At 39.7% G+C, this 27,060-nt stretch overlaps 1 protein-coding gene across 2 annotated transcripts in view; it reads left to right on the forward strand.

Moving 5' to 3' along the window:
• Nucleotides 1–17,950, forward strand: part of ITGA8 (integrin subunit alpha 8) — a 100,269-nt gene extending 82,319 nt beyond the window's left edge. The window contains exons 28-30 of one of the 2 annotated variants that reach the window (XM_071735152.1): nucleotides 9,677–9,778; nucleotides 15,828–15,950; nucleotides 17,191–17,950. In XM_071735152.1, the coding sequence (XP_071591253.1) occupies nucleotides 9,677–9,778; nucleotides 15,828–15,950; nucleotides 17,191–17,277 (312 nt within the window). In that variant the 3' untranslated portion in view covers nucleotides 17,278–17,950. The remainder of the gene's footprint in view (nucleotides 1–9,676; nucleotides 9,779–15,827; nucleotides 15,951–17,190) is intronic. The other variant, XM_071735153.1, reaches the window with a different exon arrangement.
• Nucleotides 17,951–27,060: the final 9,110 nt, after the last annotated feature.

Genomic DNA, 27,060 nt, shown 5'->3' on the forward strand with positions numbered 1-27,060 from the left:
TCTCTTCTCTTCTCTTCTCTTCTCTTCTCTTCTCTTCTCTTCTCTTCTCTTCTCTTCTCTTCTCTTCTCTTCTCTTCTCTTCTCTTCTCTTCTCTTCTCTTCTCTTCTCTTCTCTTCTCTTCTCTTCTCTTCTCTTCTCTCTCTTCTCTTCTCTCCTGGTCTGGATGGTGTAGAAAGGTCACAGCTGTGCCTTGGGACACAAAGTGTCTACAGACACACCAGGCAATGACAGTGCTGCAGTCCCTTTAGCTCCTCCTTGCTTCTTAATAAATCCTCCTCGCTGTTTCTGTGCCTCCCTTTTCTCCATGAACGCGAGGAGATGGAACCTGACACTAACCTGGGGGAAGTGGTGAGGATGAGCCATCCTGTAGGTCCCAGGGTGCAAACTCTTCATGGCAAACACTCCTACAAGTACATCTTTTGCTTACTCCACTGTCCTTATACACCCTTGGTATCAAACAAGGCTCTTTATGGTCTGTGATGTTTTTACCTTTTATCTGTGTCCTTAGGGAGCATTTCTGTTCCTTTCAGATACAAGCCTTGTAAAGAGTCAGGAGGCTCCACTTTAAATCAACAGATTTTTTTCTAAGTAAAAAAAGGTAATCCCCCAAGGGAACTGTTGCATCCTCCCATTTATGTCTAAGAAGCTGCCAGAATATTATGACCCCTGCTTCACATGTAAACTCATATAGTGAGAAGAGAAAGAAAGCAAATAGTGAGATGGGATCTGGTTGCCTTCCTCCCACTCACCTCATAACAGTTTCCTTTTTCACAGCCCCTTAACAGACATACAAGCATCACCACACAAGATTGCAGAGCACAGTTTCCTAAAAAGGGCATAGTCTGCTCTTAGTAAGCCTGTAAACTCTTGGTTTCTGAGGTTATTAATGAAAGTATACCTAAAATTGCTCTTAGCTAGGCTGAAAACTGCAGACTCAGAATGAGGATTAAAATACAGTCAAAATCATCAGGATGTGGTGATTCTGAACCACGAGGGACTGTTCAAGGGCCCGATTAAACCCCACAGTCATGCTTTTGTAAAGAACCTTAGAGGAAAAGAAGCTGTCTCTACAGCAACATCCCAAACTCTTTTGCACGTGCAATTAATGTATAAAATCATAGTATGCCAAAGAAAGCAGGATAATGGTGACATACAACATTCCTTAACTGTGTTATAATTTAAAGAAAGATGAGATTATCAGCAGTTGTTTGTGCACATTAAAGCCAAGAATACAGTGTTATGTATTTTCTTGGCATAGATATGTCATTGCAAACCTGATAAGAATTTGATTGAAAGTGATTGATTAATGCTAGGATGAAATAATTCAGGTTTCTCATTGCAGTTACATGGATCAGCCTGTATATTTGGTTGCCACAAAAGATCAGTCATGTATTGAGTGACTCCTTCCTCTTCTACTTAGTTTAACTGACAGCATCTGACCTCTTTTCCTCTTGACAGTTGTAATCTGTCACCTTAAAACCCAAACTCCCATAACAAGTAACAGTTAAATGACGTGCAATGATTAGACATGTTTGAGTAAATAAAGCAGACCAAATTTCCCAACCAGGCAACAAAGATAGAAACAGACATTGTGCAAAGGGCAAGAAGAATCACAGACTTTTTTGGATTAACTTCAAAGCCTGTCTGTAAATATGAACCCTTTAGTAAAGCTGACTTTGGATTTGGACTTGCTGATCAAGCAAATAATATCCTGATTCATGCAAAAGAGAAACAACCTTACATGGTTATGTTACGTTGTGTTGTTAGGGCTCTATTATGTCCCCATTTGTCTAATCATGATATTTCTGAGTCATTAGAGGAAGATCCAAGGAGATCTTGCCCAGTGTTCCTTGAACTCTGATGGGTACTTTTTAATGTAAGGGTCAAGAACTGGATAGTAAAACATCTGTTTTGAAAATATATTTCTAAATGATGAATTGGTACCATCTGTCTGATTTGCGACATCAGTCCAGGCTCCAAGCTCTTTGGACATTTGCAGCACTGTGGGAAGTAGAACTCTGCTTGTTCTTAACTGTTATTTCAGCCTGTACTGCAAGTTCCTTTCAAGGATAAACTTCTGGGAGAGCTTGGGGAGGCAGTAGTGTAAAAAAAAACACAGAGGGTGTGCAAGGTTCTCAATAGTTTTGAAGTCTATTTTCTTTTACTGTTATTGAATATTATTGTATTGTTTCTCTCTTGACTTTTAGATACATCCAGGTACTTGGATTTGGCACCCCTGACTGCGAGAACTTTAATAGCTAGAAGGGAGAAAAATCTAGTTTTAATCTGAGAAAGCTGAAAAGCAACAGAAACGTGGCAGCCACACTATAATTGGGTGCTCTCTTAGAACACAAAGCCATGTTTGGCTTCTCTTTTAAATACTTTTTATTTCAGTGATATTGAGCATGCATTGCTCCTGTTGCTTTTTCCATGCCCGAATATGGAAATATATTCTTGGTATAATAAAGATGATGAGTGCTGCAACACCCACATCTTAAGTGCCTGGACCCAAACTGGAATCCATAACTTAAAACTAAATTCCCAGGCTCCCTGTACAGCATACAGAGACAATGAGCTACCTCACACAAATTGATTGGCACTAGCCATCCGGGTGGTGCAAGAGGGCTATCTCTTATCAGGAGGATAGGCCCCCAAATTAGAATTAAGCAGGAATATTTCCACCGTCTCAGAAGGCAAAATACAAAATTACTCAGAAAGTATCTACAGCATTAGTTATAAGACTTAAGGATGACTCAGCAGTATAGTGGTTAGATAATTCATGACTGGAAGACATGACAATTTTCTCCATAGCCTGAGAAACCCCACATCTCTGTTGTATAGAATGATGGTGTTCCCTTCTGCTCAAGCTGCACCTCTACAAGGACACAGAAAAAATTGAGAGGTCTGAAGGGCTATAGAAAATGAGAAAGAGCCTTATGTAACTCCTTTTTATTTTGAGCCATCAGCTAGAAGTCCTCCCAGTTCTCTCATCTCCCTTTGCCTTTATTGCCTGACACCTGGAGATGTCACCCCTGTTAGTATGCTTGCCCTAATTGTACTTCCTTTATCAGAAATTTTGTTGAGAATCTCAATATTCTACTACTGGTGAACCCAGAGATGGTTTTTAATGTCCTCTAGGTAGAAATCCTCTAGGCTAGGTGATGCTTTTGGGACAAGGATCCATTTTAGCTGCACCAAGGCCATTGGGGACTGCATGCAGGTCACCAGTGCTGTGGGGCTGTACAGATTGTCCTCTGTGCAGCAGGGGCGTGTTTGCACTCAGAAGAGAGGTGAACTGATGGAGGTGGTCCAAGGCAGGTCAGAGATCTGTCCATTTTGTAGGCTTCTTTATTCAATCCCTTTTCTCTCTCTCCTCCCTACTATGGGAGCAATTGTTCCGTCTCTTAAGTGGGATACGACCCCAAGGAACAATAGTGTCTAACCTCAGCACAGAACCTCTTCCTCTGCCCACTGGAAAATATCTCAGTCAAGGGAAGCTTGCTCAGTCTTTTCAAAGCATGAATCTGCATCCAGCCTGAATTCCTTATCTGTGATTGAAATTAGGGAAGCACCACAAAAGTTAGTGAGAGAGAGATCTTGATATCTCACTGATTGTCACATATAAGCCATATATGGAAGACTGGGTAGATTGTTTTAATTCAGACTGAGAATTAAAGGCCATAAATTTGATGCACTGCCTTTCAAGCTACATATAATAACAAAAGGAGGAAGTCATCAAAGAAATTTGTCTCTGTATCAAACAACTGTTGTTATTTGAAAAAACAAAATGAGTAAAAAAGAAAACTTGGGGGGGTCAAAAATTCTGCATTATACTGGACTTGGTTGTTTATGTGGAATGAAGACTAGCAAGAAAGCGTCCTTGGCACTGAACTGGCTGGACATTTTCTGGGTGTGGGCTAGCTTTGTTTTCGTTCATTGTTATTTAAAATAATGCCAAAATGTTTACAAGAGCAGAACTAGAGGCTCTTGCTGGATGTGCTAAAGTATAGGTAATGTTATTTGTATGAAGATATAAATCACTTAAATCACCAACCATTAAAATCTGTATATTAAAATCTTCTGAAATCACAACAAAATATCTGCCCCTATTATAATTTAAAATAGTTTATTGAAATGAATATGAAATGTATAATATGTGAAGTGTCAGAAGTAAATGATAGAATTTACTGTACAGTAGATTTTGTACAGTATTGGCTTTGGTCACAGGTGCATTAGGGTGAACATACCCTCTTGTTAGAAATAACACAAGTATTTTTTGTCCGTCCTCAGGGTCACAGATGCATTTTTTAACATCTTAGTAAAAGAAAACAAATAGTTGTATGACCTCTACTCTCAGCATTTATGCAAGCTACTTTATTTATTGGCGGTAGTTCAGATTTTTGAAGCTATGGGTAAAGAGAGCAAGCTAATGAAATCCCAAAGCATATATATAAAAGGTAACACCATATTGCGTATCCTCTTGTGTCTAAAATGTGCCAGACTCCAGCAGACACAAATTTTAATTTTCCAGAAGGAAACCAATTTTAATCAAGCGAATCCAGTATTGTTCTAGCAGCACTGAACTCTGTATGCAACAGAAGTAAGTTCTGAGGGAAAATTCCACCACAGCATGCAGCTTGCAGTAGAGGAAGTTTGTGCCCTTGGGTTAGGGTGAGTTCACTGGTCTACATCTAACTAGAAGAACAGTCCATAGACCACAGAGGCAGTGGAACAAAGCCCTTCTGGGAAGTCTCTCCAGTAGTTCAACTCTTCAAACCTGTCAGGCTTCTTTAATCTGGTAAAAGTTTTGTTCTTTCTACCCTCAGTCTAGCTACCTGTGGGCCAGATATATCCCTGCACTTTAGTCTGCTCTCTAAGATGCCTCTGTATGCCCTGAAGATGTTTTGGGGAGACTTCAGATCTTTGCCTGAGCTTCCTGCAGAAACCTCCAGCATTGCACTGGAGCCTGGAGAACTCTCCTTTGAATTGTCCAAGAGTTTTCATCACTTCCCTCATTATTTCTGTTTGTCTCAATGCTGCTTAGGGAAACATTACACTGAATATTTATTTGGAATTCTTTCCATCATTTCTGGATATTTCCACGTCTTGCAAATGTTAACAGAAACAAAGGCTTCAGTTAAAAAAATCTGTTTGCAGAACAAAAGCGTGTAGAGAGAGAGAAGCCTTAATAAACACACCAGCAGAAATCTACCCCACAGGCAACAAAGGGATTGGTTGTGTTTTGCCTGCTTGCCAGGATATTGGCAAGTAGGTATCTCAGTGATGCTTGCAAGAGCAGGCTCCTGCTTGTTCTACCACAAGGAGAATTCCAAAAGGCCTCTGTAACTGGGGCCAGGCTCTCTACTGATGGTCATCAGGTACTGACATTCACAAATATATAAATATTATATTCCTTCTTCCCCTTGCTCTGAGCCATAATGAAGCCCTCAGCTTGAACTGCAAACCATAGGTTCTACTGTTTCCAATAAACACTGAATATTTAAACATGCACTATTAAAAAAATTATATGGTAAAGAAATGGTGTTTCTCACAAAAACTGTGAGAATTACAGACAAAGCTGTAGGAGAGACAGCTGCTGTACCTCCAAGGTGCTAAGACAAGTAAAAATCCTGTTTGCAACTGATGCTGACCACAGTCTTTTGCCACAAATACATAATTCTGTGGAATCCAGAAAATATTTTCTAGTCTCTAATATTCTTCATTTCTATAAAGCAATGGATTTCCAAGCATTTTCCCAGCATTTCCAAGACCCTAATGAAGGGTCAAGGAGGGTTGATAGGTGTGGGCACAAGCCAAGCATTTATCCACAGGAAGAACATCTACTCTGATGTTCTTGTTGCTGATGTAAGCTGAAAATGAAATAAGCCATGTATAGTAGGTGGAAGGATTTCTTTTCCCATCACTGCTTTGTTTCCTTTATATGATGTTTCAGGAGAATTAATGCCTTTACTGTACCTTAGCCAATCAGACTGCATCTCTAATATCTACTTCTTTGATTACATAACAACATATCCTGCTCCCTCCACTGCAGATAACTTTTACAAATGCTATAAATGATATCCATAATCCTGCTTTATGTGAATTCCTAGAATTCGAAACAAAGATTTTTTTTTCAGGCTTTTTTTTGAATGCATATAATTTCAAAACTGCAGAATTGTGCTGGGATTTTGTGTGAGAACCTTAGTTCTGTAGAATAAAAGATGAAGAATGGCTTGAGTCTAAAAATGGAAAACAATTAGGGTGGTAAGGAAAAAAAATTTTTCTGAAGACAATCTCGCAGATGTTTAGGGCCATGAAAGTGTGTTAAAAATACTTACTTGCCAAGCCTATTATTGAATCAGTCTATTTTTATTCATTTTGAACACTGTTGATAGAAAAGGTAGTTCCCTTTCTTTAGATGCCATCTATGTTAAGGAGATGATTTGACTATCCCTATCTAGTCATTTGAGGCAGTTTTCTTCATATTGCTCATAGCAAATATAAGCCCTAGTTTTCTGATAATAAACGTTTGTCTGCTCTTAGTATTTTAAAAGAGCAAAATTATGGCATAGCCAAATGAGTTCCAGAAGGCAATAAATGTGTCATGTCATTGGTGAATACTCACATATTTGAAAGGAAAACTAATTTTTAGAAAGAATACTGTATAGACAAGGTGTATACCAGACGTACAACCCTGGACTTCAGCAGAGCAACTTCAGCCTTTTCAAGGATCTGCATGGAAGAACTCCATGGGAGATGATCCTAGAGAAAAGAGGACTGCAGAAGAACTAGTGATTCTCCAGGATCAACTCCTTTAAACTCAAGAAGTGTCCATCCTGACACTGGAAGTCAAGAATAAGTGACAGGAGGCGTGCCTGATAAACAAGGCACTCCTGTTAAAACTCAGACATAAAAAGGAAACATAAAAGAGGTGGAAGGAGAGTCAGTTGACACAGGGCAGGGGTTGGATGGGGAATATAGAGAGTGTCCTAGAATGCAAGAACAGAGTTAGGAAAGTAATAGCCCACTAGGAGCTGAGCCTACCAAGGCACCTAAAGGGTGTCAGTGAGGTTTCTAAGTCGGCAGCAAAAAGAAGGCAAGGGAAAGTATGGGTGTTCTGCTGAATGGGACATGGGAAAGGCTGATTTAATGCCTCCTTCACTTTGGTCTTTACTGGTAAAATCCATATACAGTAATCCAAGACCTCTGTAACCAGAGAGAAAACCTGTAGCAATGAGCATTTACCTTCAGTGGAGTAATACCAGGTTATGGGAACATTTAAACAAATTGGACACAAAAAGTCCAAGGGACCTGACAGGATACATCTACAAGTGCCAAGGGCCACAATGATAATTAAGGGCTTGGAGCAACTGATCTGCAAGGAGAGACCAAGAGAGCTGGGACTGTTCAGTCTGAAGAAGAGAAAGCAGGATCTTATCAGTGTGTATAAACAGAGTAAAGAAAACAGAGCCAGGCTCTTCTCGGTAATATCAAGTGACAGGACAAGAGGGAAGAAGCAAAATTGAAATACAGGAAATTCCATTTAAAGATAAGAAAAAACTTTCTACTGTCAGGGTAGTCAAACACTGAAACAGGTTGTTTCTAGAGTTTGTGGAGTCTCCATTCCTGGAGATATTCAAAACCCAAATGAACATGGCCCTAAGTATACTGCTTTAGTTGACCCTTCTCTGAGTGTGTGGTTGGAGTAGAGATTTCTGTAGGGACCTTCCAGCCTCAACAGTGCTTTGAAAATTTTGACTTGGGCCACAGTCATCCAGCTACATCCATGGTGGCTCCCAGATTTAGATTATGTTTACAAACAAACCTTTCTCAATCAGTGAAGGAAAGAAACAGTAGCCCATATTATCAGGAGGTCATCTGGCCTCAGTCTTTGCTCCACAAAACAACTGGAAGTGGAGAAAGATTTCTTAGACAGGGTTTATGCCTTTGATGCAGAGAAAATCCCCACCTAGCAGGGAGGAAAGGTGGTGCGGCATCCCATAGTAACTGAGCCTCTTCAATGAAGCAAAACTCGTAGATATGCAATAATTAGAAGGAAGGGGAAAGAGTTTTACAGAAGGGGTTTTAGGAGGGGACAGCAACATTCCAAATATGCTGGACTTTAAGAAGCTGGTGTCAGAACTGCTTTACTTACAAGGCTCTGTCTTTCTGTAAATCAGTTATCAAATAGTGTGTTGAATTCTGCTCATGATATTTCAGAAAGGATAGCAAAAAAATATTAAGGGCTTCAAAAGAAAAAACATTGTTAACCTCAAGAGCCTCATGTAAGGGGATATAGTGATAGTCATAACCTGTAGCTCTTATCCAGTGTTTTTAGAGCATATCAAAACACTTTTTCAAAAGGACAACTTTGTTGTTATCCCAACTTTGCATGGACTGGGACCAAAAAATCAGTTGCAGAGATGCAATTAGAAACAAGTTTCCGGAGTTGCAAAAGAACTTCATAACTCAGCCTTCCTTCCTTTGAAAAAAAAAAAAACAAAGACAAGAGGACATAGAGCCAGGATCTTCTGTCTGTAGCAAAGTACCATTCAGTCAAACAGAAAAATCTCAAATTCAGAGTGAACTGGAAGACTTGCTTGATACCTGGTGTACTTAGCCTTCAAAATATATGTCCGGAAAATCTTTCTATTGTAGTAAATGTTGCAACCATTGAAGTTCTTTTAAGGGCCATACACTTTCACATGTCACTGTTTATGCCAGTTGAGAACAGATTTAGGCAGGTATTTTTCATACCAGCACTCAACACAGTTTGCACTGTGTGGGAGATTGTTGCCAGGGTCAGCACAGCAGAGTGAGACACACGATTGGTCAGACATAGGGTGTCAGTGCCTACCTGGCTTCCAAACGAGGTGAAAGTACTAATTAAAAGTCACAGCATGAGCTATGTGCTGTAACACTTTTTAGTCCTAGACCAGGGAAGGTCATGCCTAATCTAATCTATTTTAATTTAATTTATAAATATATATTTATTTACAAATATAAGCAAATATAAATGAAAGACGATTGACAGAGAGATAAATTTTTTGTCTGCACATCATTTGGTTTGTTGAAGAGCTTAATGAGAGCTACACAAATATCTTACTCCTCAGCCAGTAGTTTCCTATTGCAGTTGCACAATACAGTGAGAAAGCAAGGTGACTTGTTCTGGGAGTTTGAGCTCTGTTGCAATAGGAAATTGGATACAAAGATCTTTGTTCCTATTGCTGTTCTTTGGGGGGAAGGCACAACCATTCCTTTGATGCCATCAGGGGGCACGACCAATATATCAATGTGGGCCTGGAAAGCTTCTCAAGATACTCAGGTTTTTGTTGGGCTTAGTGAGCTTGACACCCCATAAACTCCCCCCTTTCTTTAAACTTTCCCATCTCCTATTTCAAAAACAAATATGAGAAACAACTTTGTGTGTGTCTTTCTGCATACCTACCCCTTCTTCTCCATGTGAATCCATGGTTTTTGTATTTGTATGCTGAATTATGTATTTGTCTCATGGACATGTGCAGGTCCCAGGATTGCTCTGTTGTTTACCAGAAGAAACTTATCTTTGCTTTGGGAAATCAATGCTCTGCATTTTTTTCTTATTTTTATTTCTCATAATGAGTTTAAGTATAAACTTGATTTTTAATAATTGCTTCTTTTTTGATGTAATTTCAGAGAAAGAATGATCTCTATACTCTTTCTTCTAACGTGTCCTTCAAAGTTAAGAGCATGCCATATAAAGTGCAACCAGCAAAGCTCCCCGAGGGAAGCATAGCAGTAAGTAACTGAAAATTATATCTTTGTGCTAAGCACATGTATTTGGTCATTCTCATCACAGCTATGAAAGTTTTTATAGATGAAAATACTGAGATAAGTCTTTCTTGTGTTTCTAGTGTAAGTTCCTGAAATAATTCCTAAAGAAAATAACTTAATTGATTTCTGTAGCAGATTTTTTATATATGATACTGATTCAATTTTTAAATAATTTCTTGCTGCATTTATGTGCAGACTGTTCTACTGCAATCAAGATAGATTTTTTAACCCAGAAGAAAACAAATTGTTGTATAGCAAGTATCTTAATTACCTTGTCTGGGATAAAAATATGTGGAGGACAATTTTGTGCAAAAGCTGGAATCTTGTTTCTATCAAGTTTGGAGACCTCAGTATTCTCCCAGTCAGCAGATATCTCACACAAGCTTTTGGATTATGTGTGGCAACTTCCTTCTTACCTGTATTAAGTTTCTTTGATACGCTGGTTTTTAGGTTTGTATGCTTCTTTAGAGTTTCCACCTCACATCACATCAGGGGCAAGATGAAATTACCTGGTAATCCCTACAGATGTGATGGATAAGATGCTGAAGCACTTGTCATATTTGTAAAGCAAGATTTGTATGTCTGATGTTGGATTATAACATGAAAAATTAATCTTGGAGGCATAAATGGGATTTAATTGTTCACTGGTATCAAAGCATTGAGACTGGGGAGCAGTCTAAAGGAATCTGCTTCTTACAGTCTCTAATGCCATGGTTTAAATTCACTCTATTTTGTAATTAGTGATGGAAACAAGTAAAATATGAACGCAAAAATTGATTCTAGTATGAGAGTAATCTGAAATTTCCAGGCTTATTGTTCTCTTCTTTATAAAGTTTATCATTTACATTCCTTATTTTAAAAGTAAGCTCAGTACAAACTTTTTCCTGGTGCGAATACATCGTATCAGTTTGTTGAGAGGCAGTAGTAGGGAAAAGAATATTCTCCTAGATGCAAAACCAAAATAATACACTTCATGATTTACATTGAGTAAGATAATTTAGGGAATTCAGGCTGTAGAGTTTGTTTTGAACAAGCACAGACTGAATGGTTGATTGATACTTGCACTGGGAAGACACAAGGTGAAATCTTGGTCCTACATGCTGAGTTGCTCCAGCCTCTAACCTCAGGAGAAGCATGATTTCACCAGAGAGGTTTGATGCTTAATGCCATATTCATCCAGAAACGTTCAAAGGCTCCAAGCTGACAGATATACTCCAGCTCTTTTTATTTTCTTGCAGCATGTGTTCCATACCAGAAACACATGTTGTGCAGAGTTCTATTGATAGTGGTGCCTTCATCTGAACTGAAGAGCTTTACTCCAGGTGATAGCCTGCTGTTCTCAACAAGTGTCAGGTGATCTATCAAATGATCAGATAAGCATTTTATTCTCTTACTCCAGCCAGTATAATGCTTGTTATTTGCAGCCGATGATTTACAGCAAAATGCCTGTAATGGCAACTGTAAAATGCTGAAAAATTATAGCACTTTTATGTTGTTTCATATCTGGACATGGCAGTGGATGATTGCCAGCTCTACAGCTTGGTGTGTTCAAGCTCTTTTGATGTTCCACTTGGAAGAAATATTTGCTTGAAGTTAAGCAATGCTTAATATTTTTGCTCCTTTTGAAAAAGGTCACTGTCTGGGTTTTAATTTTCCAAAGATTTATTTGGAAATTTACAGCTTTCATTCAGACTATGCTGGGGTGGAAGTGGAATAAAAATTTTGAGATTTTAAAATCAATTGTCAAAAATATATATTTAATAATCAGCTAAGACTTTACAGTTTATATAGTGAATATATTCTAAAAGAACAGACGTATGTCGTTCATTTAACTCATACAGCCAATGGGTTCCAGCTTTTCAGGCTGATATGTATATTTCATTTCAATGCTATAAATAATCTCATAGACATCAGTAACCTACATAGTCGTGTATGTATGTGCTTACATATTTGCAGCACTGAGGTCTTTACTTCTATTATCATATTTTAAGTCTGTATCTTGAACAGAGGATCATTATCCATAGATGCATGAAAGGTTAAGTAAATTTAAGAAAATGTAAATTTTCTATAGTAAAACATCAGAGTGAAAATGGCATCAAACACTAAGTTAAATTGGAATTTAGTGGAACTTAAACCAAAGTCCACTGAAATCACTAGAAATATTTCCATTTCATAGGCTTAGAATCACAACAATATATTGTACAACATGTTGAATTTCCTTGCTAATAGCTGTATCATTCAACAGAAAATTGTCGTTTTGAATTAGAGGTATTATTATGATAACCACTACTATCCTACTTGATAATTTTCTTCTTCAAGGTGAAGTAATACTTTTTACTAAAAAAGCATAATTAGAATAAGCAGTATTTTTTTTCCATTTTCATTTATGATTCTTAAAACCGTTTTGGAGGTTAATAAAATAGGATTGCTTTTCTTAAATGCTTGATGGCATCTTCAGAGGGAGAGTTCAATATGAACTGTTTGACCACTACCCTACAGTGAGCAAAATTTACTTCAGACTAAAGCTTTTAAATTTTTTTACCTATTACATGGATTTTATAGTGTGTGCTTATAATCCTTATGAAATATGTTTGCAGAAACACTTGTAAAGTGTAAACATAAATGTCAATATTAGTTATGACTCCAAGCTCAAGGGAGCTTTTACACTCTATTTTGAGAGGGTTTTTTTCAGAACGTACAAAAACTTGCAGCAAAGATCGGATGCAAAGATGTAGGAGTATTAAAGATTTCCTGTTTCTCAGTCTCTCTAAGCAAAACAAGTAAAGATTAGAGGAAGGTCATCATGGGCAGTAAAAGGGGCAGCATTAAAAACATAATTAATTTAGCTACTGTTTCTTAAAGCAGCAGATTAAACAATACAGAAGTTAACTTTATTTTTTAAGTGTTTTTTTAAAGGAGAAGAGGGAAATAATAGCTTTCTGAGAATCTCACTAGCATCTCATGAAATTCTGACCGTTGATTCTGGATGTTTGCACCAGTAAATTCCCATCTACCCACAAGGGCCTGCTAATGAACCATCAGTTTGCCACAATGCCTCTGAGCAGCACAAATATCAGTGGCAAAAAAACTAATTTTTTTTTTCTTTTTTTTTCTTTTTTTTTTTTTTTTTTTTTGTGCTTAACTTCGGCACCTTAAAGAAAAGGACAATAAAATGCCCCCTGTAAAACACTTTCATGAACAACAAGTGACTTTCATGGAGTCAAAACAGTGATTCTGAAGCTAAGACTACCAGACAGCATCCATGTTAAGATGAGCTTGGATTTTGTTTTCAACAGCAGACACACATAGGCTCTGTCTATAAATCTCAAGTCGGCTTCACCCTCATCTCGGTGCTTGAGCCAGATGGCATTTCTTGCCATCCCTTTGCATACAAAAGGTGTGAGATGTTTCAGCAGTTGTGAAAGGCCAAAATTCATGGGGCTCCTCTCAAATCTTTGAGGTGTGCTTTTCACCATTCTGACAGAGAAGCAACCACTGTTTTCAGTGTTCAGTATAAAAAAGTTTCTAGCCCCAAGTGGAGAAGAAAGACAACTGAAGTACTTTCTGAAGTACAATGCCAACACTTGTGTAAAAATTCCACTTCTTCATACTGGCCACCTCAGATGAAAATAGATAAATCCTTCCACAAAAGTTCCCTGGCTCTGATCCTGCAGTACTAAAACTACCACATGGAGAAGAACAGAAATCCAAGCTGAATAATACAAAGTTGTCTTAAATCAAAATCATATGTAAAACTGGTGTGGGCAGCATGGGGCGGAGGAGGGACAGTCTTCTGTGGAAATGGTGAAACAGGCAGAAACTGAAGGGATACTTTGTTGCTTTCTTCCCCTCTAGCTTCTGCCTCAACTCTGTGGGTGTTCAGGACTTGCAGTGTCAAACTGTTCACCAGGAATTGCTTTAGGAGCCTTGGAAGTCCTTGTATTGAGTATAAAACAAGGAAGCCCAGGGGCATTACATTCTGTTGGTAATGCACACAGGCAGGAGTGAGACTGATGGCTACATGTAAGCATCTGCTCAGGAAATAAATCTCAAGCACTTAGCACAACCCTTCCTTGCTTTCAAAAACAGGAGACAAAGAAGTATTCATGGGAAAAGGGTGTGAGTGAGGCAAGAGTGTTTTAAAATTTTAGCAGGCAAGTATTTATTTCATTAGCCATTGGTCTCACTCCTGCTGCAAGAAAAGAGAGATGAGGCAGCTTTGCAGCACCATTCTGCTTGATACAGGGTAGGCCTAATTCTGCTGTGTTTTACTTAATGCTGATAATCTAGGGATTATAAACATGATGCTCTGCACTTCTATAAGATTATGGTTTCCTGTTTATATTTCAACATTCGTCAGGCTCCAGCTGAGCTACTGGAATTCCACTGTGAATTCCACTTTACTGTCAGTAAAGGCAGAACTGTAGGAGCAAGAAAGGAGGGAGGATTGGGAGCTCCTCCAGAGCAAGGGAGGCTGAGCATTGCTACACCACTCATCACTGGTTACAGTGTGTCCTCAGGAAGACACAGATGTCCTTGTCTAGATTCCTGCTGATAGGTATGACAGGAAGACCTAGGTTGCTTTACTACTTTCACAGCATAAGAGGAAAGAAAACACAACACACAAATGCAGCAAACGTTTAGGAAGTGATGCATAAAAGATGACATGGAGTGGCTATATAGGTGCTTGTAGCTGCACAGACTACTCTCAGTTTTATCCAAAGGCTAATGAAATCCACCCTCCTTAATGAAATAGACAGTTTCCATTGATGTCAGCAGGATATCCAACAAGCTTTGAAACCTAGAGTGATGCCACCTGATTTTGAACAGTGAACTGAAGCACCTTAGTTAAGTGCTCCTGTGCAATCAGTCAGCGGCCTTATGAGTAATACAGATCCTAAACAGCAGCAGGCAGCAGCTGAGCTCACCCCTGTCTGAGAGCACCTGTGTTGATGAAATCATTGCCTTCAGTTGGATGAAAGTGGTGTTCAAGGAGGCAGCTGTGGTTCAAATACTATCCTAGAAATTTGTAAACCAAAAATCTTTCCTACTGAAATTCCTCCCTGTTCTGATAATTTCCATATTCAGGATGCACAGCTTCAACAGACTGTCCCTATACCATCTCATCTATAGCAGGCCAGCAGCTTGCCTGAGTCTTTTTGTTCTGGCTTGTTGATGCTGTAACATGGCCCACAACCATGATGCTGACTCCATTTCCTGCTGCATTTATCTCAGTCACATTATGCCACCTAGGAACTTGTCTCAAGCATTCAATAACACCAATAGCTAAATCAAAATTTTGCAGGCAAATAGGTCCTTCCTTGGGTTTGGTGTCTGTGAAACTGGAGTCAGTCATTTTGTCAAACTTGAGAGGACAGAAAGCCATGTTTGAGTTTGCTTTTTGCTATTGTTTCTAAATATTTAAGATGATTGTGGTAAGTGGTCTATCACTTTACAGCTTCAGCTCTACAGTAATATGCTCACAAGGACAATGCACTCAACTTGAGTTTCATTTTGGACTACTTAGATGAAATGCAAGTTATAGAAGAAATGGATACTGTGTCAGCAGAATTAAGAACAATGTATCTGGTATCTGTTGTGGTTTGAATTAAGAGTTCAGGCTCAAATCAACCACTGTTTCAGAGTAATTCAATCTAAGTCAGGTTTAGTGGCCTAGGCTGTATCACAGCACACATAGCAGGATTTTGCTCCTTGGATCTTCTTGAAGCATCTGCATGGAAGGGTTTTTCTTGCTACTATTAAGTGAAAATTCTTTGTATGTCTGATATGACAAGAGCTTTGTATATGTCCAAATCCCATTTCTAATACTTTTCATGAACAAGTGAAAAGGAACTTGCAGCAAATGAAGCCAACGTGGGAGAATTCCAAGCAGTTGTGTGTTTCGTATCTGCAAAACGCTATTGAAGTGAATGCTTATAACCTTTGTATTCTACTGTCAGATTTGCTTTACTTGCTTATTTTTTGTTCACTTAATGTATTGTTTTCATTTCAGATCAGAACATCTGTCATTTGGTCCACTCCAAATGTATCTTTTGTAATCCCTCTATGGGTTATAATTCTAGCAATACTTCTTGGACTACTGGTACTAGCTCTGTTGACCCTAGCTTTATGGAAGGTATGTTGCATTGTTACTGTTGCTTTAAAAAAAGCTGAAAATTCTGGAAGATACCAAAAGATAAGAAAAAGAGCAGCTAGAATTTTGTGTTCTTTGAGAGTACGGAACAAAAACAACCATACACTTGTCTTTTTTGTTTTGGCATTTCTGACATGCTAGTGTCACTGACCTTTATGCAGGGAACTTGTTTTCAAAATCCTCCTTTACTATTGATGTTTGTTGTAAATGGGCATACAGAATTTGGCTCTGTTTCCCAAGACCTATGATCCTCTTTTTCAGGATGTTTGGGTTCAAAAAGAAGTGACTCTAACTTTGTTTTCTCTGAATACTTCAGGAATTTCCAGTTTTTGTTAGTATGCGACAGCACTCCCAGTCTTGAGAATTCATTTTTAGAAGGTTTCCTTTTGTATTAGTATGTCATTTCTTCTGTTTTTAAAATTTTCTAGTTATGTGTTGGTCATTACCCTTCCTTCACAAGTTTTAAGACAAGTTACTGGAAACTGCTATATTAGAGTTTCGGTCCATCCTCTCAGTTCACATTAAGAAAAAATAAAAATAAAAAAGTAATTCTTACATTAGGATATAATTCATCTTCCCTTAGCTGCCTAAAGGTTACAGATTACATGTCCAGCCTGTCCTAACTTTCCTGATTCACCTAGTAAGTTAACAACAGCAAAAAGCTCTACCTAAAATGTGGGGGGATGAGAGGAATTACCTTTTGGTGGTACTCTACTTTGATGTCTTGTGAAGCTTAAATAACTTTCAACCTTTCAACCAAGAGGGTAACTTTAAGGCAATTAGTTAGGTGAGAGGAATCTTATCTTTCGTGGTCTTTAATCTAGGTCACATCACTGTCTTGTGCTCATTTCCAACACATATTCCACCTCTGTTATAACTATCTGTCAATCTAAATATCTTTTCTGAATCAGTGTCTTGATGAACTGAAATTAGCAATTTTCTCATTGTAGTCAGCCAGTATCATCATTCATACCAACTTTACATCTGCACAGACAGTTTGCACTTGAGTTTATAAAGCTGTACTTTGGAACTCAACTCCTGGCACCTAAAACTTTCATTTTTCATAGGGAATGATTTGAATAGAAATCAAAAAGAACTTGACAGTCTTATCAGCCTGCTGTAAATTGTGCCCACCCTTTCAGGTTGACTGAGTGAAGATTCAGAGTCTTCCTGTGGTTGTCTTACCATGACACCTTTTGTTTCTCTTGATTGCTTTCTGCAGTGTGGCTTCTTTGACAGAGCCAGACCTCCTCAAGATGACATGGCTGACAGGGAACAACTGACAAATAACAAGACTACTGATCCATAGAGGAGAAGAGTTGACAGTTCAAGTCAGAATCCTCTCTGAGACTAGAAACCCAATGAGGATTAATTGAAGGATTCCTTCCACCAGTCTTCCTTTCTGCAAGTGACAGTGGTGTCATAATCTGATCTATGCAGCGTTCTGAGAACATGCCACATGATGGCCATCCTTGCCAAAGAAAGCAGCTTTATTACTGCCTTACAAATATACTCACCGCTGAACAGAATGTTTATCCCATATTCCAGCCAGTCCACGTTTCAGCAGATGCTTTTGAATACGTGTGGTACACTGAGATGCCTCCAGAACAAGCCCAAATCTTCCAGGGAGAGAACGCCTGCATTGCTGTATCGTCTAGAAAATGGACCAGAACAAAACTTCTGAAGGCTACTGTGTCATGAAGAATACCTTTGACACCTCCCTAAGAATAAGAACTTTTATGAAAATATGGCTCAGGGAGACAAGCAATATATCAGTACTGTGAAAGTACTTAGAAAAAACAAAGGTAGTCTATAAAGAACTTTGTAGATGGGGCACAATTATTTATTTTTCCACCTTTTCAGAATAAGTATCTGATATAATCATCAACTTAGATTTTGAGACAAGAAAGTAAAAAATTAGAAATCATGTACTTACCTTGCATGTAAATAGAAAAGTAAACCCATTGTACACACAGAACACATCTTTCTTGGCTACAAGGTGTTTTGCAAAGCTGAGGATTTATGCAGCATTTTTCAAGATGAGATATGTGTTGAACAACTGCATGTTGTATCTCTTTCAACCCAAAGCTGGCAATATCAAACTAGATCCATGCCCAGTATCGTGCAGGGGGTGGGTCACACTTCCATTGCATTGCTGATGACTGACACCTGTACAGCTGACAGGATACAGTCATTTGTGAAACACTGAGGTTGACACAGCCACGCTGGTGATCATGAGAAGACTTGGGCATTTTGGGCTAGGATAAATTTTCTTTACCATTACCCTCTGTCTGTGTTGAAATGGCCTCTTAAAATGGAAGGGCTCCTGCCACTGTGTCTTCTGTTTAATTTGTTGTAGATATTAATAATTTGTTCACCTAAAAAAAATTTCTTTTTTTCTTTTTTTTTTCCTTAGGTGAAATTTTGTTTTCAGCAAAGTTTAGGGCTGTATAAAATTATTTCTTAAGTAAAGTCTTGCAGGGAAGGCAAGCAGATTTTTTTTAATGCAGAAATATAAGATGACTGCAGACAAGCATTAACAAAAGGAAGGAAGGATACTAAGAGCAAAAATAAACATTTAGGATATTTTTTTCCCCTGGATTGAGGATTTTGAAGAAGAGAGGCTTCACTCTTTCTCTTCTATCAGCAAATGGTCCTTAGCAAAGGCTCTGATCTGTGCAAATCTGTGTCTGAAAGCTTGAGTCTTAGAGTGCTGCTGCCTGTGAAATTAGCTATACTGTGTAAACTTCAGGAGGTGTTCAGGTTCTTCATTTTCTGAAGCATACATCACACTTCCCTTCTCCTGAGCATCTTTTCTTCCCAGCCCATCTTAGCTGCTTATTTGGCAAATGGCCTGATCCATTCTGCCACTGCTTGGCTCCCTTTAGGTAACTGCCCTTCTGCTAAGACTTCAGGACAGGACTGGCCATGAGACTCTGTCCCTTCTATCAGTCTGACAGGACTTTTTACAATTTTACCCTTTCTCGCTTGCGGGCTAACCTGTGAAATCCAAGCAGGAGTGAGGGAACTTGAGCAGGTGTGTGCCATCTTCAGCTATAAGGCAAATTTGCAGCACAGCCTTTATGGAGTCTGTAGCTTATCAGATGCATTGGACTCATAAGACCTGATGAGAGGAGACACAGAGGAGGCCTGGCCACTTCCCCATTTCTTTTTCCCAGATAGTGCTAACAGCACTCTTCCCCAAAATGAGTTTGAGCTGAGGCCTTGCAGAGCAGAGGGATCAGGTGATAAATACCACCACAAAGCAAGCACACGTTGCACACCTTTGTATCTATGCAGTCCAGTCAAAGTCGTCCTCCCATGAAAAGACAGGGAGCTTTGAACATTTGTAAATAGTGAATGTTGTGTAGCAGCTTCTGAAAGATCAGCGGGCTCATTGCAGTCACATCATCTGCACAACTCTTACTCTGATGAAATAAGGAGATACTAAATATAGGTCTTTTGTATGTGCAATACTTTATATTACTTATATACCTGAAGCATGTTTACACTGGCATTTGTGGTTGTTTTTTAAACTTTTGAATATATTGATTGATGATTGCAATAAAGAAAAAATAATAGGAAAAAGAAGGAAAAAAACAACAAGCACAGTTCTGTTCTGTATTTGTTACAATGTGTTTTCAATCCTTCATTGCTCTGAGGATGGGACTAGGTGACCTAGTAAGTTCTTTGCAGTTGTGACATGTATGGTTTGCTTTTAAGCAATTACTCTATTTTAACGATGGGCAAAACATGTTCAGATACTAAATTTAAAACAAAACGAGCCTCAGTGACTGCTAAGCCTGGCTGGAATCCATCGGGTGCAGCTGTGTAATGTCACTGGAAACCAAATTAGAGGCACATGATCTAACAAACAGTTACTTTGAGCAAAACTTTGTTTTATATTTCTACATCCTTCTAGATTAAACTTCCCCCATGGAAATGTCTGGAGCCGTGTGCTGTCAAGGACTGTAGTTTTGGGTCCCCGCTTTTGTGGATAGCTTTGGCTGCAAATTGCAAACAGCTTTGCGGAGGAGATGCTGGGTTTCTGTGCTTGCCAAGAGTGTTTATCCCCTGGGGAGATTGTATCCTGGATGTGGACACTAGCAGGCAGTTGACATAATCTTTTCCCCCAGTATATTAGTAATGTGCTGCACGATAACCTCTGCTGCATCCCTACACGACTGAACTCTTGTTTCAGTGATGTCAGCTTTGTAATGAGTTACTAAATGCAGCTTTCTGTAATGAATTACTAAATGCAGCTTTCTGTAAAAGTAATTCAGCCTTACACTTCCAAATGTATGTGGTGAGCTGCTTATTGCTGAGAATACAGGAGCAGCCCAGAGAGCATTAAAAAACAGGAAGCTACTTTGCAAAGTAAAGTTTTTCAAAACTTTATTGCTGTGACCACCACAACAATCTGGTAAACAGAGAGATGTTCTTTTTTTATTTCAAAAGGTTCTTGCTGAGTTTGAGAAAGGTTGTCTGGTTATTTCATCCAAACAGCAGACCTTTTGACGGTATCAAGTGTACGTTCACATTTTATAATTTATGAAAATTTCAGAATTTGCGTAAAAGGGATCGGTACATTTTAATATATTGTCACTTACAGATTTAGTCTTTAAAGGTATTTGCTTTATTTAGCAAATACAATTTTCACTTAACCACAAGTTTGTTCACAAAAATTTTTGCTTTGCTACTCTGTAGCTCATTTACAATTTTTTCTGTCTTCTCCGACTCTTTTGTCCTGACAGCTTTTATGTGTTTCCCCTGTTACCTGGATGATTTTTTCATCCATTAGCAAGAAGGATCTTCTGGTGGCCATAGCATACAGAAACTAAAAAGCTTTTTAGGAACTGACAAAACACCAGGGGAGAGAAAGTCCCATCTGGCCATGGCTGTGGTATTCCACTACGTTGTAGCAAACTTTTTTTTAATGAAATACCATCTGACACACTGCCTTTAGGAATTGGTTATGAGCAAGTGTTTTATTTATGATTGTTGGCAAAGATCCACATTAAAATGTAGTGTAATGGTAGTGCCTCCTGACAATAAAAAGTCTTGAATTTAGCTTATTCAGGCACCATGATGTGACACAGCAGGAATGCTTTTAATATTGAAGGACTGTTCTTGTTTTGCCTGTATGTTGTATTTGAGGGGCACTTAAATGTTCAAGATGCTGCCCTACTGCACACAGTGACTGTTAGAAAAGAAGAATGGAAGTAATTGTTGAAGTCACTTTTCAGATGGTTTCATTTCATCTATGTAGCTGATGCACCAGATTTCATTTGGTTGTGTATTGTTCTTTGTTTCAGTAACAGTTTGTAAAGCGAACTTCAGCAACTCTTCCCAACGCCAGACTGCCTCAGGCAGCACTGCTTTTCCAGAAGCAAGCTCAGGATAACAGCACCAGAGCAGAACTGAGGATGCCATGTGAAATGGTCAGTGCAGTGGGAGCTAACTTCTCAGCAGTTTGCCCAGATTCCTACTGATAGTAACAAATCATCAACCTTAGGTTCCCCATTTCTTCTGTCAAGGAGGGCCAGGGTGTTACCTCTTCCATCATCACTGTAAAAATGAATACCAAACAATCCCTGTGGCAAAGCTGGGGAATGGAGGGCAGATTTTAGACCTATGCAGGGGAAATAAAAGGCAGCCAAATCAAGTGTAGGGCAAAAGCACAAACATCTGTTTTCTGATGCTGTTCTGGTCAGCCAGGTTAATATTCTCCCAGCAAAAGCAATCTGCTCATTTATCACATTAGACAAACAGCACCAGGAAAAAAAACTCTCTGAGGCTGCAAAAGAGTTTTTCCCTGAATCTTTTATCTTTCGCAGAAATTTTACAAAATCTGGGTTTATCTTTTCCATTTTTAGGCACATAAGAGGCATCAGGAAGCATCTCAGGTGTCTGCTGAATCTTCCAATGTTATTACAACTTTGTTACAACACAAACACTCCCATGCCAACTAATGTCAAAAACAGGTTTTATTTTAAAGATCACGGTCCATCATCCCCTGCTGTATTCCCTGGATACAGAAACAGGGAGATCATAAGTAAGTGGCACTGTTAAACTAGGCACTGGGATGAGACATTCACAATTTGACTCAGTACATCACATGCCCATTTACTGGGCAGAGGGACAAAGACTGAATTTTCTCAGTGTCCAAAAGTAAGATTTGTTTTTCTCAAGAACATGGCACCGTGGAAGCCCTGCCCTTCCAGTATGACAGGTACCAATATAGATGCAAGGTGGCTGGGAATAAGGGACTTAATATTAAACAGTTAAGAAGGATTCAGGATACTGCAATAACTGTAAATGACTTTGAGTGTAGGGCTGGGAGGCTCTAGAGGTGTAATTAAACCTTTAAATACATAGATATTACCACAGAGTAGATCAAGAATGACAGGAAGGTTGATTAGTAAGATGGTTGGATTGGGAATAAGGCTCAGCTACAACAGATTAGAAGTTTTGACCCCAGAAGATAATGAGACTAATGATCTACTACAGTGATATTTTTTTCACAATGACCAACTGATCCATTGCTCATGTAAAGTTTGAGGAAGACCATTTTCCCAGTAACTAGCTATCGAAAGGAAAAAAATATCTCAGCAGCTGTGACAGAACTATTGAGTTATCTGTGAATCCCTCTCATTCTTAAATGAAGGGCTGCATTCACTTCATTGATTTTGAAGGAAGGAAGGAGGTGGCAAAGACATGAAACTTGAATTTGTTCCAACATCTGCTAAAAGCTTCTGGCTTCACTGCTGTTTCAAAGTGACTGTTTCAGTATTTGCTGAGGCTGTACAACATCTTTCACTGGAGTGGTACAAACTGTACTATCCAAAGGCAATAGAATGACATATTTTCCAGCCAGTAAAAACTAAATCTTTTGTGGAAACATTATGTCTTTGCCTGGCTTACTCAGGAACCCTCAGGAGTAAAGTGGTTTTTAAGTTGGATTTTTTAATTATTAATTTCTATATCAAGTTTTGTTACATACATTAAGAAGCTTCTCTATGTATGTAGAAAACCTCAGCCCTTATATACAATTGTAAGTATTCTAACTGAAGTAAATTCTTTGCTAACATATGAAGGAGGCACAACTAAATCTGGGATGGAATGGAAAAGGTAATTCAGAGCACTGTAGAATGATTTGGGTTGGAAGGGACTTTCTAGTTCCAACCCCCTGCTATGAGTAGGGACACCTCCCACTAAACCAGGCTGCTCAAGGCTTATCATTATTTACCCTTGTAAAAAGTCCCTCTCCAGATGATGTAGTGGAGACAACAGTGATCCTATTTCAGTTTTCAGTTTTGCTTTAGGAAATGTTTTGTTTGCTATTTTTAAAGTTTACTGTTTCTTTAATACTACATTTAATTTATTATGGTACTAATGAAGCAGCTAGACATTAGTAACAGTGCTATTTGATGTTTGATGTAACAAGATATCACTAAAAAATAGATTAGGCAAGAACACAGGATGAGGGGGGAGGATTGTGTTCCTCAGTTGGGCTGCTCCAGTGTCTGACTGGGAATTCTCTGCAGTTACTCTCACAAGAGGGGAGAATCCTGACACCACAGCAGCTCTCAGTCTTTTGGACATGTCCCCTTTGTCTCAAAGGTTTCTGCATCATCTCGCTCTGCTCTTTTAGGTGCTTCTTTTTTCATATTATTTCCTCCATTGTCTCCTCCACACTCAACTGGTTTGGATCATAGTGATCCGATGCCATCTTTCCATCTGCTTCTTGTTTAGAAAGCTGAGGTTATCTCTTGTCTCATGAACATGTCTGCAGCTTTTCAGTAATTCCCATGTGATTTATGAGAATATATTCTGCTTGAACTGGGGGGAAGGGGTGTTTAGTCTCCACCCGACTTTTCTAATGCCCATATATACACAAAAAATCAGTCCTATGGTATCCATTACATGTTATTTCACTAAGCAACCAGCCAAGTCTTTGTTCTGCAATTTAGTAGAACAAAGTAAGCCTGAACTTTACCCTCCAGCCATTCTAAGCTAACAACATCTGTGTGAAGCCATTACGTTTCCAGTACATCGACTCACTGAAATGTCTTTGAGACCAAATCTTTCAAACTACGTTGTGGACTCTTAAGTGTCATTACTGCAGTTGATATTCTCAGTCAAGTGTATACTGATTATATGTAGATTATGTTTAGATGGTTTTATTATCTCAAAAATGCTCTTTCTGGAGAGTGGGAATGAAGTGCAGGAAAAAATTTGAGTTGTCTTTTTCAAGCACACTTAAAAAGAGCATCAGCTTTTAACTACCACCACCTCAATTACCCTCTCCAAGGGACCTCCTGAGCAAGTCTACAGGAGAAGGGGAGGTGGCAGTGAGGAGCATCAGCACTACTGAGGAGGAGCAGTGCCAGGAAAGATGCAGATTGGCTCCCAGGCATGGCATTGCCCCAAACCTGGCATGGAGAGGGACCTCCTTGGCTGCCGGAGGAGTGAGGGGCTCTGTGCTTGGTCTCCTTGTGTCCTCCCTGCACTCTTTTCCTCTGTCTCAATCCACTTGCCCTCCTTGCAGGCAGGTGTCTTGCTAGCCCTTCATCTTTCTTGCAGCTCCTCCCTCTTCTTGCAGCTACAGTTCCCCGGCCCTCCCACGCAGCAGGAGCTCCCCAGCTCTCTCCCTGCACTCCTGACTTCACCAGTTGTTTCTGGCCCTGTGATGTGATGTGTTTCCAGCTGGGCACTGCAGGTCTCCCAAAGGCTTGTGTCATCCCATGGCTAACCCCCATCTCTTTTCCTGAGAGCTCTGGGCAGAGCCCAGTCCTATCAGAAAAGATACAGCAACCGTGTAATTTTTGCAGGGCTGCTGAGTGGTTATAAGAGGAGCAGCTTGCAATGGTCATGTCACAGATAGCCAAGCACACACTGGGGACAGCATACCCCAAGCCAGTTACATCCTGCTGTTTCACACACATACATCTTCCTGATGATAAACCATCTCTCTGATCTTCTCTTGTTGCTCCATGTAACATCTCTTGCCCTGATTTTCTTTCTGGGCTCATCTCCCATGTACCAGAGCTATGTCCTGGCCTGTTCCTTACAGACCAACCCTTAAAGCAGCCTCTCCCAGTGACCTTTCTCTGGCTGAGCTCTTCCTCTTCCTCTTGGCCACTAAGGCAGCCCTGATCCCCACACCTGCCCCTGTAGTATGTACCCTGAAGCTTTATTAACAGTTTCTCCACCCCAGGTTCTACAGCTTCCTCTGGGTCCGCTGCTGTTACCAGCACACATCAGGACATGGGAGGGACGGGATGGCCTTGTGCAGGGCAGAACTCGGGCAGACACTGTCTGTTCATTGCTTTGGCCACAAACTTCATGTGATTTTTAGCAAAGCACTTCATCCCTCATATCCTCATCTGCAGCAGGGCCATGAAAGAGCAGTGCCAGATACATTTTGAAGATAATAAACTTAAGGTGAAAACCAGATCTCTCCTTTTTCTCTCAGGCTGAAGCAAACCTACAATGCTGTATCAATGCTGGATAACGCCACCCTCCAGGGGGCAGTTCAAGTGCCTGTATTGGAGAAGAATGAGACTGCTCCCTTTCTTTCCCCACAGACCCATAAAACCATGTAGGGTTATTTTTTAGTTGCTTATGCCTGCTTTATTAGGGGCACCAGTTATAACTAGTGAAATAAAGTAAAATCAAGTTGATGAGGAAAGTAGTTGGGACTGCTGTGATTTAAGCTATTTATTCATCTCAGACCTGCTGAAAAGGTCTGCTTATTCCATTATCATCAGTCCAGGCACATATAAAACTACTGAAATGTCATACAAATAATAGTTTTCCAAGCTGTTGTGTAGAACAGTTCAGGTGGGAAGACCTATTTATATTAAATACTTCTCTTTTCAACTTTGGATACATGACCATTAAAGGGATTGGTTTTCTTTTGATCAGAGTTATCTAGGTAGTGGCAGAAGGTGAAGTAACTGAGGCATTGAATCTCTGGGTGCCCTCTGAAAAATCAGACCTGCCTGAAGCTGAGCAATTAGAAACATGATAACACTTGAAAATCTTGGGCCAGGTATAGCCTTTTGTTAAACCTAGCAGGATCACTTCATATTGACGTCCAAAGCTGCTGTGAAATAACCATGAGTACAAAGAGGGTAGCAGTGGAGCCTGTGTGTTAATGCTGCATTTCCTTGTTTTGGATGGCTTATGTCACAGATGTAAAGATGATGTCAAAAGCTTTTGAGGAAGATGTCTTTTCAGCATACTGATGATGACTGTTACAGCTTAAAAAGGCTAATAGGAAAATCAGTCCCTTACATTCCCCTCCTAGTCCTGAATTTTTGCTCCCAGAGACAGCAGGCAACAGCAGGCAAACAAGTCAAATGCTGGTGCTCAAAGTAGAAATTAAGCATTTTTCTGAACTATCCTACGGTCTCAACTGTTTCATCTGTGAAATGCTTCCACCAGGGGCTGCAGGGAAGTGCAAAATGTGGATGTTGCCTTTACTATGTACTGAGCACATAGCAAATTCGTGGCACAGAAAGCCTGCTCTTCAAATATAAAATACGGAGCAGCAGATGGATAGAATAAAACAGGAAGCATATGGAAACAATGGCACAATTATGAACAGCACAATGAGCAACGCTCATTGCACACCAGGGTCATAAGCAGACTTCCTATTCTGGATGCCTAAATTGGGCATATTAATACCTAAATAGCAGTCTTCTGGCCCATCAAGGCAATCCAGAGCATCTCTCCTAGTTACTCCAATGCCTTACCCAGCTGGTGGAAGTGACAGCTGTGGGTTTGCTCTCCAGCAGCTCCCTTGAGCCCATCTGGCAACACTCAAGACTGCTGCCAAGGAGGAAGCAGCAGGAGCCAACCTGAGATTTTTCCCTCCCTCGCTGAGAGCTGAGGCACTGAGAGCCACCAGGATGCACTATCCCAAGGCCACATCTTCAGTAGAGCACTGGGTGTGCAAGGTGGGGGATGTGAGGTGTCAGAGGCTGTGCCCAGGAGCTTATCTCAGCCCTTTGTTCCTTGCTCTGCTCTCAGCTGTACTGCAGTTTGCAGCAGCACATAGTGCAGTGGGACCATAGTGCTGCAG

The sequence above is a fragment of the Heliangelus exortis genome, chromosome 2 (assembly GCF_036169615.1).
Source record: "Heliangelus exortis chromosome 2, bHelExo1.hap1, whole genome shotgun sequence".
Taxonomy (NCBI): Eukaryota; Metazoa; Chordata; class Aves; order Apodiformes; family Trochilidae; genus Heliangelus; species Heliangelus exortis.